The sequence below is a fragment of the Anopheles aquasalis genome, chromosome 2 (genome assembly GCF_943734665.1).
Source record: "Anopheles aquasalis chromosome 2, idAnoAquaMG_Q_19, whole genome shotgun sequence".
Lineage (NCBI taxonomy): Eukaryota > Metazoa > Arthropoda > Insecta > Diptera > Culicidae > Anopheles > Anopheles aquasalis.
In genome coordinates, this window is record NC_064877.1 from 71,065,647 (window position 1) to 71,078,146 (window position 12,500).

The window sequence follows — 12,500 nt, forward strand, 5'->3', positions numbered from 1 at the left end:
CTTGGCCAAGGACTAACTTTGGATTCCCGACGATGCTGCGAGCAGTTGAAATATGACGCCACAGCAGCGATGAACGGCAGCATCAAGCATCGAGGGAGCGATGGAATTGAATTGCGAGCAATCAAATCACGGCGAACTTCTTGTACTTTACTCCCTTTTTGGTCTCGCGGGTCCACAGTCGCAGTCGTTTTACCGTTTCAAATTGCTTCCCTCGCGATCCTTCCTTCGCCTTCGCCTGCGTTGCCAGGGCAGTGCGAGTTGCGGGAAAATGGAGGAATATTTCATTGGTGCCGAGCTTCTTTCATAACGCCAAAGGTCGTGTCAATCCTGTTGCACCGAATGCGAAGCCCCGGCCAGGGAAGCGCCAAGACTAGCGAATCGTTCACCGGGCACGTGTACGGCACGGGGCTTACCTTGAGGATGAGCTACACTCAGACGAAATCAAATAAACCGAGAAGTACTCGCACCTGTAGTGTAGTGGCACTCTTGGCCACCCCCCGGTGGTACGGAATATGCGGAAGCGGAAGGTTGCAATTTTCCCACCACCCAAGTCAAATCGTGTGCGCCTCGTGTGCGTCGAAGCTTTCACCATTAGGTGCGTACGGTTAAGCCGGTGTGCCAGGCAACAGGTTGAAAGGGTGCAGCGCTCAGTGTAGTGGGCCAGAAGGTTATGCAGGCTCCGGAATCGGCACGGTTCGCCATCCGGCTTGCTCGGTCGCTTAATGGTCCGTAGGAAGCCAGCAAATTGCCTTCCTGCCATTGCCAACGGCCATGAACGCGGGTCTCTCGGTGTGTGGTGTTCCGTTTGAGGCCAGCGAGAGTAAGAGAGAGTGTGCTCCGAAAGAAAGAAAATCATATCATCATCAAAGAAGGCCAGGTAGGCAGCATCTCGTGCTGGCATTGGAACACCTCCACGAGGGGGACATTCGGGGGAAGGAGATGGTATATTTGTCAATCGTAATGCTCAACAGTAATTTTCCACTCCAATTCGCGAAAGGTTGTGTTGAAAAAGATTATCCTTGATATTACGCCGTGGATCTTTTATAGAGCTTCCTTTAACATCACTCGCAGGTAATGTTTATGATAATGTGGGGCACGTACAGAGATTATTTGCTGAGTAAACATCTTACATTTCACATTCTTCAGAAGTGATTCAATTGGAATTATTAACTGTGGTAGAATGAATAAATGAAAAAAAATACATTTCCTGTTTCTTTAATTTCATAAGCATAAGCCACATTATCTTTATTTCATTTTAAGATAAGTTTATGATAACAGTGACAACCGCATGCTTTACTCTTGGATTTCCATGACAATTATGTTCTTTACACGGATATTTATCTAACCATTAACATGAACCAACCAATTTATTTTAAAAAAAATATGTAAAAATATGTAAGCATGTTTTTCCCGCGTAACATTCAGCAAAAGCGAGTTGTATAGATTCAGGCGATATTCAGCGAGAAAAGGGGTGGTATCGCCCCACGCGTTAGCTCTCGCCTCACCGGATTAAACTCCACGATCTCGCTTTTCCTCAAAGCCAAAGAGAGATCACGCGAAGGCAACAGTGCCCTCATACCGCACGACCTAAACAGTTGTAAAGTTTTTCGGGCGTTTTGACTGAAATTCAATGAAAGAAATTGAATAAAATTTACTTCAAATGCATCTGAAAGTTTCATTTTATTAGCATTATCTAAGGTATATTTTGATAGCAGCTGCTAGATTGCTAGCATTTTGTATGCATTTTCTTTCGGTGTACAGCATAACGAGCGCGGTAGCCTTTAACTATCACCACATCTTGTAAAGCCGGCCTATCTGAATGTATGCAGGGATCGAATGTTCAGATCAGCATGGCGAGGCTGCTGAAAAGCGAGCGATGAAAAATCACCAGATTGGAATACGCGCCACAGTGGCAGCAGGAATGTGACCGCCGATAAGGGAAATTTGAATCGAATACCATGCGCCTCGTTAGGATGGCACATTGCTGACAGTTTGACAGATATGCCAATAAGCGAAATGTACCGAACTGAACAAACCATCGCCATCGCGTTAGACCCCACTGAAATATTGGTTCGGGATTTGCCTGGAAACCGAAAACTCCCACCCCCCAGTGCTTTGGGGCTAGCCGATGTTAGCCAAGACGGTTAGATAACAGCATCTTCATCCGATACCGTGAGTAACATGATGCCAGTAAGCCAGTGCTTGCCTTCCGTTTTTCGACACCGGAAAAGCGATTGGCAGCACGAAAAATTACTCAGCAGTCGAAAAGACGCAAGGGAAAAGCAGTTCTACGATTCACATTGACTCAACAGCATGGAAAGCACATGGAATCGCGCATCTCCGCAATGCGAGCGCTTTTCATTAGCTGGAATAGTCATGGGTCCATTACTCAGTTCAATTGTTGTGCACTCTTCCTTCTCGACACAACACTAGTCATCTAATGCCTTCTAATGCACGTGGCTGTTGAGCTGAGAAATCGGTTTGCCGAGGTTACAAACCAAATGTGAAGGAAATGCGAACCACATGCAACCGCCGCGGAGCCCCAGCGGAAAGCGATCCATTTCGAATCCGTTGGGTTTTCCCAAATTCTCTTTTAATATTCCGACAGATGAATCGCCGCCAGACCTGATCTCATTTCCCTGTTAGCAGGGCGATGCGATCGAAATGCAAACTCGTACATCTATCTATCAAGCGTTTGAGTTTACCTTCGGTTAGCACACGCGCTCGATCGGAACGGAGGATCGTCTCGCAATGCACGATACGTAATGCCGAGGCTGTTGCTCTGATTGCATTGCCCGCTGACTAATCCCGGTGTCCGGTTTTTCCGCCGTCTGGACGACTTGTTATCCCACTATCGGTTCCTTGATCGAGTGACACAACCTATTCCCATCCAACAAAACCGTACGCATGCACGCACCTTAACGCACTGGATACACACAGACACGCAGCGTGGCCAGTGCACACGTCGTCCGGTTTTGTTGGGTGAAACTTTCGGGTTTTCGGGGCGCAACCTTCACGTAGTGGATGCTCGTACCCAGCCCCAGGTACGTGACCGAGCCCGTCTGGACAACGATGACTTCTTACAAACGCATCAAACAAACAATGGTGACGCAGACGCAACGGCAGACGGCGTTGGGCTGCAGCCGGACACGACAAGAAAACATTTATCCACCAGTTTGAGTGGCGATGGGGAAGGGGGAACGCATGAAAGCACTGCCGGCATTAGGGACGTGCAGGCAGTCCCAAAAGTTCGGTCCCCTCGTCATCACCACACGTCACTGCAATGCTGCTGGCTGCTGGCTGCTGGTGCTTGGGTGCGTTTGGGGACACACTGGAAGGAAATGCTGCGGTGCTACTGCTACTGCTGCCCTTGACAGGGCACGACTCGGTGATGACACATGATGATAATAATAAGTATTGTTTAACGTCGCATCACCCCCCCACCCCTCCCTCTCTGGGAGGCCCGGAAGGTGGGGTGCTTCCTTCCGAAAGGGAGCAACAACAAAAAAAAAGAAACCGACGAAACGGGAAGGAAAAGGACGTGTCAGAGCTGTCAGTTCAAACGGTGATAAGCGAAGTGGATTTTGCCACCCGGGGGGCCACCACCCACAGCTCGTCATTGTAGGTGTAACAATGGAGGGAAGTTGAGGAGGAGGAGGAGAAGGAGGAGGAGGAGGAGGAGGAGCGTGTGGTGGTTAAAAAAATACCGAAGAAATACAGCGGAAGAAACTCGGAACTCCCTGGCGCACTCACACTCGACGCAACGGTGCGACAATCGTGCCCGCATCTCGACAACAATTCCGACAGCTTGAGACAATCAGATTATGCTACGCTATGCTGACGGCCGCCAGCTGCTGCTGCTGCTGCGTTGTTGGAGCGCGGGAACTTGTGAGACGACACGACGGTGCCAGGCAAAAAAGTCGTCGAAAAGTGATTTATTTTTTTACGCCCTGACACACGCCCTGGCACACGAGGGCAATCGTATGTCGAGACACTTTTGGTTTGGGCGACAAGCTCGTAAAAGCATCTGCCAGCGTAACACCGTGACCGTAAGGTGGTGGGGAAAATCGGCGAAAAAAAACAAACTGTCATGCCCACCACGACGAGACTTGGCGATGGATTTGATTGTTTGAGCCTAATTTGATTTGGAGGGTAGTGGCGGCGGAGGGCGACACAAACTTTTGATCGCTCCGCTTATCCGTTGAAGCATCCGTTGAGCGGTAATGCACGCCGGTACCAAGTGATTCGACGCTTCCTCTGGTTTGCGAGGAAGCTGTGACACCCCCCCCCCCCCCCCCCCCGGCAAAGGGCTTCAGTTAGGTCGTGGTCGTGTCCGGTGTTTCGACCGGACTGGAGTTGATTTCCAATTGATTAACTTTGTTGTTACATATTAATGCTCGGTTACAGGCTAATGCTCTGTATTAGCGTAATCCCCACATTAAAAGAGCAACAAACGATGCTCCGCTAGAGCGCTCTCACTTCCTGATGTTTACCTTTTTTGGTCCGTTAACTGTGAATCGAACAGGGTGCGCACGGTCCGTTACCGTCGTTAGATGGTTTCAGTAGTAGTAGTTGAGTTGCACTAGAAGTAGTAAACATATTTTCTGATCCGATTCGCCAAGCCGCACTGCTTGACCTTGTCGTGATGCTTTGGCGCCCGTTTTAAGCGTTGAGTTTGAAGCAAAAAACCGCACCATTAATCGTCAAAGCGTGTTTATGGAGCGTAAGATGCCGCGGCGAGTCCACTTTTGGAAGCGTTTTCGATGTAAAGGACCGGCTCGAAACGCGACGCGTTCGTTTGCCTCGGCGAGATAGTGACGAGAGATCGGAAGCGTCGACCGGTATTAGGTTGATGAGGCGCACGCCATACACAGCTAATGAGTGAAGCCGAGTAGCCGAGCCGAGGAAATGTGCCGTCTAATGATGGCAGTACCTCATCCGGGCTCTAGCATCTCAGCGCGATTGCACTTTAGCTTTAACTTTGCTTTGAACTCATTAGAAGCGTTGATCGCGTGCTTAGTAACTGATACTCAATGGATCTATCTGTTTCTAGTATTGTCATTCCAACGCTTTATGATGATAACTTGGAGCGAATTTTATGTAAAATCTCCCGATAAACTGGCGCCCACTTCTGTGAAGGCATCGAACTATGTTTATGCTACCCAACACCACGACGATCTTTGATTTGCTGTGGCATTGCAAAAGCCACAAAATGCAATCATCAAACCATGAACCCCTAAGAGGTGGACATTCTGGGGGAAAACCCACCCCCTCTCCGGTCCAACCAGTTTCCAACTAAATGACGCCGCACCGATGGACCGTTCTATGCAATATTGCCTTGATGCAACGATCACTGGCACCGAACAGTTATGCTGCTGCTTGAAGGAGCACCTTAGCTTTACTACAACATTCGAACCGGTTGGTGACGCATCGTACCCAAGCAATGTTGTTGCTCTGGGAAATTTCGTCCAAAAACCGTAGCCAAGGCTTTCCCTTCCTCTGTCGGAACTCAGTTCAGTCAAAGTTGATTACATATTGAGCCACGTTTGTTTACGAACATACATCACCATGCGTTGAGTTATTGTACCGCTCAATCCATAAAGCTAAAGTTCTAACAACTCCCTCTCCCAATAGCAATCCAATCTCAGCATAAAGCTTTTTCCGTTTGCTATGCTTCAGCTTCAGCGATCGACAGCAAACATTTGCTATGAAACTCCGTGAGGCAGCAATTGAAATGCTACCCTCTTGCAGCCTGGCATGGCACATCATGTGGCACACGAGGTACACGAGTGCGGGTAATGTCAGAAGGCGACCAGGAGACCCACACTCCATGCTTCTACCTCGGATCGTCACCGATCTCCTAGCACCGTCGACCGTTGACTTGTGCCCCGCTCCAGCGCTACCCGAACACCGTACCATCCCTTGCTGCTGTTGCTGTAGCCAGTGGTGGTGGTGGTGTCGATGGTGGTGGAAAGTATAAAAACGGGGGTACTGTCCGGCGGTAGCGCTTAGTAGTGACCGATAGAGCGAACCGTACGGTGGCAAGCGTGTGGATACCGAAAGTGAAACTCCGAAAGTGACCAACCAACCGAGCCAAGGGCCAACCGCCGACAGACAGGTGAGATGAGCGTACAGGGGACAAAGCAGTGAAGTGGGAAAGGGGAAAAACACTTTTCAGTCCACCGTTCAGCATCGAAACCGCGTACAGCTCCGGCACAGCGTGTGCTGACCGCAATGCTGATGATATAATGATGCTGCATTTAAAAATCATTTCATAATGTAACACCCAGGCAGACACACAGACACGGGTGTATGTGTGCATGTATGTGATGTGGTGCAGCATGCAGCATGGGACATTCGGGATCGGTGAAATTGAGCTCGATTTCGATCGGCCAGTCGAGGTGTTTGCTTTTTGCACGCAACCAACAACCAGACCGGGCCTGGCCGGGCCGGGCTGGGCCGGGCCGGGCGGTGATCTGGTCCCCAGTGCTTGGTTTTGATGTCGCGGTCGACCACTTGCAGCATTATGTAATTGCGCCAACCGCCTCTGTGGTCAACTGGCGGTGCTCTTTTCGCAGTACACTTGCAACACGCAACGTCCAATTGGTGCGCAGCTTGGGCTTACAGTGGACAGAGCCACTAAATTAGGCCAAAAATGGATAAAATATTGTGGTGGTGGTGGTGTTGCTGGTGATCAACAGTATGGAAAGCGATTGCAACAGTGCCGGACCGCGCTGATAACCGATGGTCGATGGTCTCAATTTGGCCCGGCACCGACCGGTTTCGGTGTCCGGTCACCATCTTACACCGGCGTTGCCACCAGCGCCACGTTTCGAGAGAGCATGGGCGTAAGGGCACGAAAGCTTTTGCACCGAGACCCCCCCCCCCCCTCGTTTTGGTCGAAGGTGAACGACGCACGAATTATGCGAATTTGATGCGAACTGTGATGGATAATTACGTTAATGGCGCGAACCGCACCCAAGGCGGTCGCGATCGTGTGGCCTCATCTGGTGGTCGTGTAGTGGTGTCCACCAATTGTGTGGAGCGCCGTGAATCGGGTCACGGGAGAAAGTGAAATGTTGGCCAAGTTCATGTCATGGCCAGACGGTTAGGGCCCCATCCCCTCGATCTGTTATTACGTCAAAGAAAGGTGTGAAAAGAGGAAGGGAAGCTCCGTGGTGGCCCTGGCGGTCTGACGCATAACCGTCACCACGTTGAGTAAGTGGAATGGTGTGATGTGGACTGGAAAAGTGACCAATTTGATGGGGAGTGCGTACAATGCGACAACAATGCGAGGAGGTCAGACAACACACCGGTCCGTTGTCATTTCTTGAAGTGACGAACGCGTCCTTAACAGCGACATGGATTAAAGAGCCATTTGAGCAGCGGAGATGCAATGTTTTATTTGTTCACTTAGCCAACCCTTTCACAGATTTGCTCCTTGAGATGCAAATGCTTTTCTGTTTCTTTTCCCCAACTCTGAGCAAACATTTCCCTGTGGCGGAGTGTTTTATATGACCTACGGTACACGTGTAGCGCCACCGGTTACCCTTGAACAATGGCATCGATGGTGGCGGTTTCTCAAATTCTCTACGCCTTACCCTCGACCCTTGACGCGGTGAGCACGTGGAGTTCGGTTCGCTAGGAGTGCTATTAGCATACTAATCGTCGTGTTCGCTGTTTGATTATCAATTATTTTCTTAGCCGTATCCTCACGCGAATCACACTCGCGAGCATTGGTGAACGATGCGTAGAAGAGGCTTTTAGTGTGAGAAGAACATACGGTTCAACACGCAGTCCCCCCCCCCCCCCCCCCCTTCCTGTGTGTGCACGATGCCGATTTCACGGGAAGGATGCTTGAGTGGCAACCAAAGGGATCGATTGAATCGTTGCCAATCGAGCGAACGAGGAAAAGTTGTCGTGGATTTCATCCTTCATCGACCGTAACATTTACGCCTCGCGGCTCATGCCGATGTGATTTGTGCGCTCCAGCGATCATGAATTCTAAATCATGCACGGGGCAGGAGTAGCTGGCATCATAACATATACAAAAAAAACTCCCCCAACAGTCGCCATGTGAGTGAGTGTATGATAATGCCACCAAAATTCTAGGAGATTCAGAATTTTTCATCCAAGTAGAAATTACTCACTTGGATAGGTTTCAGTCGCAAACTGGTGCTCCAGCGATGCGAGATACGCCCGCAAACCTCAGTACAAGCACTCGTATCAGGGAGTCGTAGGAATTTCGTTTCCAGCGTAGGATCAACCGCTAAATTGAATTTGTACCCTCGGTTGGCTTCACATCATTACGCCACCGTTGTACGATGTTTTGGCAAAGCATTTTTTTATTCGGTTTCAGTTCCTCGACAGCTCAGCGCAACCTTGCACCGCAGAGAGGTTTTTAAACGGAAGGAATTGAATTAAAACCGCTTCATTATCGTCATCGTTATTTATTTATTTACGTTCGCTTGGTGTTGATGGTGGTTAGATCATGTCGGTGCGATGGTGTGCCGGCAGTAAATAGCAACAGGATTACAAGTTTATTTAATAAAAGGCTGGAAAATTGTAGCACGAAGCATCGGCTTCCAGTTCGATGTAATCTTCGTCTATCTTTTCTTCGTCATCATTATGCTCCACCAACACTGCGCGCGGTTTAGTGCTGCTTTCCGATTTAGGACAATTATCCGGATTTGCATTAATTACTTCCAGCAGCGGGGAGGACAAGCTGAATTTCCATCCGATCATCTGCTGTCTGATAATTTTATTATAGAAAGTTGTCACCCCGCATCAGAGTCGTAACATGATAGCTTTGCCCGTGCGCACCATCCCGCGAGTTTCTGTTTGCAAATTGAATGGCTTAATTCGTAGAACACAGTTAGGCCTTGAGATGATAGCATTTCAGCAAGTTAAGCAGATTGAAGTATTCTTCAGAAGCGGGCAGTGCTGTGAATTTCTGAGGAGATGATGATGATGACAGCATTAAAGCCACGCCAATGGAACAGATAGCACAAGATGCTAGGGCGAGCTGCTTTATTTTCTTGCTGTTATCACAACTCACAACAAATCCTTCCAGATTAATTTGACAAACTTGTAGCCTATGGAACCTACAGTTAACAAGGAACGTTGCGTCAATGAAACACTGAATGAACCATTGTTTACGATAATGATTGCGCAGCGAATGGTTTTTCAAAATGGTTTGCCGTCCTTCGAGCTGTTCGGTTCGATGAGTTTACCATTACACCAGGGACCGTAAACGGCGAGGCGTTAATTTTGCTCATTGCCAACCGGTGGCGGACTAACGTGATCAGAATGACGAATACGATTCGCTTCAAATGCTTGGTTTCCTTCTTTGTAACGCATTAAAAATTCATTCGGTACGACTGTTTCTGAGAGGGGCAGAAACACGGAAGATATCATTGTGTTCGTTTCTACTGTTTGTAGTTGTTTACACCTAGCCACTTTCAAAATTCCTTAGATTAACATAACAACCTTACATTCAAAAATCAAATTCAACATTCGAAAACTAATGATAGACCCTTGTTGTGTTTCTTATAGAATTCTGAAGAAGTAATCTACCAAGCCGAACATCAAAATGAAACACCTTACCATGGTAGCCGTGTTGGGGCTGCTGGTGGCACTGGCCAGCGCACAGAAGTACACCGACAAGTTCGACAACATCGATGTGGATCGGGTGCTGTCGAATGACCGTATTCTCAACAACTACCTCAAGTGTCTGCTCGACAAGGGACCATGCACTCAGGAAGGCCGTGAGCTCAAAAGTAAGTAGCGAAATAAACGAATCGAGCGATAAGGAAATGTTGCAAAAATCAATTCGTTTCCCAGAAAAGGATACCATTCAAATGAAGTAGATTGTATTGCCAAGCTTTCTTTGTCAACGTTCGCTAATGGTTTTAGCTGATGGAGTACTTGACAGAATGATAATTGATTTAACAGAGTTGAATGTACTGAAATGACTGTTGCATAATTGAATTTGATTCTCAGAATGGTTAGAAAAATCATTTAAAAATTGGCTTTTCATAGAATACCATAAGAAAATTGCTTTTTGTGGGTGTACATAACTCGGCAATACCCAGAATGGCAGCATCGCTTCAATTTGAATGACGTCCTTTTGGGTGGAGCCGAGCGGATAACTTTAAGTGCCGCACATAATAACCATTCGTTTCTCTCTATCATTTTTTTAGAAACACTTCCCGATGCCCTGAAGACAAACTGCGAAAAGTGCAGTGAGAAGCAGAGGAACAGCTCGCGCAAGGTAATCGCCCATCTCGAGGACCGCAAGCCAGTGGAGTGGAAGAAGCTGCTGGACAAATACGACCCGGAAGGAATCTACAAGAGCAAGTTCGAAAAGCTCAACAAGCGATCCTAAACTGCGGCTAACTAACAAAAGTCCTGTCGCAAACTGCAGCTAGCGGGTTGCACTCGAACCAGCCGAAGGAAAATAGAAGCTAAGGGAAAGGTGGTGCAGTGGCTAGAGTGGAGAACTTATGATGAATGTGATATATCCGTGCGAGCAACCGAACGGTTGGTTGCTGATGAGAAACGAATCAAGCAAGCATGCGGATGGAGGTTCCAGAAAAGGAAAAGATAAAAGAAAACCAAAAAGAGAACAAAATGTAAACCTCAAAAACATATGGAACGCATTTGTAGCAGTGCCTGGGACAAGAAACTCACTGTGGGCTAGCTACGACTAGCAATAGTTGTGCGTTCATCGTAAATGAGAAGTAGAGGATGATTTATGAAGTGCATTTTCCGTCCGATTATTTTACACCGCCACCATCACTCATCGTTACACCCTCCCGTTTCGTGGGAGCGAGCATCTAAAGACAAACGAGAACCTGAAAAGGGCGCCATAATTTATTTGATTTTCTACAGCAGAATTGAAAATAAAACCATTTTGTAAAAAACCCGAAAAATGTTGTTTTTCTTTGATGGTGTGTTAGTAAGTTAAATGAATAGAATTATCAGTAGGATTATGGTTACTGTGTTAACAAACCATCGGGTTTGCAATCGTTGCAAGCGTGTCTTTTAAATTCTATCTCATCCTAGCAGATCACTATCAACTATTTTAGGTCGACATGAAACCAGATGGAACACCTTCAATAAAGTCAAGAGATTAATTCCGTTCAGAGTAAACTAATGGGAAGTTGCCTGTGAAAATGCAAACCGTTGTTGCAGTACAGCATGTTGATCAAACTATGCATTTCACATCGCATCATTCATACGTCTAATACTTAGCTAACCTTGATCGTCGTAAAAACCCTTTCACATTAAGTTAAAGCTGCTCAGCATAATGATTAACGATGTTTGTATTAAATTCCATAAATATTCCATTAATCACAACACGCTACACCACAACTGATCAACGCACGATCATCGCGAGCTTTCCAGCACAAAAGCTCGATCGTTGATCGCCGCGCTTAGATCAGACTGAGCACGCTTTGAGTGCGCCAGATGAGTGCTGCTGGGCCGGTTCCAACGGCAACTTCAAATCAGTGGCAGCCGCGGCCTGTTATAAAAAGGTTCCCGGTCGCGCAACCGAACCGTCAGTTTGCTTTCTCAGGTCGGCAACTGTTCGTAGCTGTCCGTAGTGCGTGACGAGAGGATTCATTTGCAGTTTGCAACGTTAAGGACATTGGGTGCACAAACACAGAGGAATCATGTGGTGGAAGAAGCTAGGAGTAGCCCTGCTGCTCGTGGTGGCTACAAGTCATTACGTGCAATCGCAGCAGCCGGCCAAGGTGTTGTGCTATTACGATGCGGCCAACTTCCTGATCGAAGGTAAGAGACACGGAAGCGTCGATGGCGGTGCGGAACCGCTCAACCCTGGCCGTCCGTTGCTGGATGGGGCGAATGGTGGTGTGATACGGCGATACGCAAGGCAATGATGTCATCGCGCGGTGTTGTCGACCTAGACCGATTTATCGTCTCGCGGTTGCTGCGAACGCTTTGTGGCTCGAATTGGTAATTTTTTTTTGATTCTCACAACGCTCGCTTCCCGATTCGCAATTGTCTGATTGCGGTTGATCTGATCTGGCCGCGTGTCAAGGTGCTTTGTGGCGTGCTGCGCACCACTACTCGCAGATGGTGGCGGTGGTGGTAAAATTTCCAAGATTAGCGATGCCGATTAGTTGCCTGACCTTTATCGCTAAATTGCCGGCAAATGAACGTTTTGTTTTTGATTGAACGCTGATGCGCGTGGTCTATGTTGTATAAAAAGGATGGCAAAATTAAGAAAAGCTTTTTTAATCGTGATTCATAAGGTTAATTTCATTTTGTTAACCACTCCATAATCGTAAAAAGCGAAATGGCTTGTACTTATTATGAGCTTTGAATGGGTGGTCGTAATTTTCAGTAACAAGAAAACTAATTACTACATTGGACATGAATGGAAATTGATGCGTCTTTTTAAGGAATGCTGTTCTGACACTAATAGCGTGAAGGTAATTTCCTTGGTTATTACCTTCCGCCTTCGTCTATTG

At 47.6% G+C, this 12,500-nt stretch overlaps 2 protein-coding genes across 2 annotated transcripts in view; both read left to right on the forward strand.

Annotated features, from left to right (window-relative positions):
• The first annotated feature begins 6,011 nt into the window (after positions 1 to 6,011).
• Positions 6,012 to 10,928, forward strand: LOC126570423 (ejaculatory bulb-specific protein 3-like). Its single transcript, XM_050228162.1, has 3 exons — positions 6,012 to 6,118; positions 9,556 to 9,779; positions 10,203 to 10,928. Exons 2-3 carry the CDS (start codon positions 9,593 to 9,595, stop codon positions 10,385 to 10,387), a joined length of 372 nt encoding a protein of 123 aa, XP_050084119.1. The 5' UTR covers positions 6,012 to 6,118; positions 9,556 to 9,592; the 3' UTR covers positions 10,388 to 10,928.
• Positions 10,929 to 11,531: 603 nt separating this feature from the next.
• Positions 11,532 to 12,500, forward strand: part of LOC126570419 (chitinase-like protein Idgf4) — a 3,114-nt gene continuing 2,145 nt past the window's right edge. The window contains exon 1 of the mRNA XM_050228159.1: positions 11,532 to 11,799. Coding sequence (XP_050084116.1) covers positions 11,679 to 11,799 — 121 coding nt within the window. The 5' untranslated portion in view covers positions 11,532 to 11,678. The remainder of the gene's footprint in view (positions 11,800 to 12,500) is intronic.

Coding starts and splice junctions, on each gene's coding strand:
- LOC126570423 (XM_050228162.1), top strand. CDS start 9,593: ATGAAACACCTTACCATGGTAGCCGTGTTGGGGCTGCTGGTGGCACTG. Junction 9,780..10,202: donor GGAAGGCCGTGAGCTCAAAA/GTAAGTAGCGAA, acceptor TCATTTTTTTAG/AAACACTTCCCGATGCCCTG.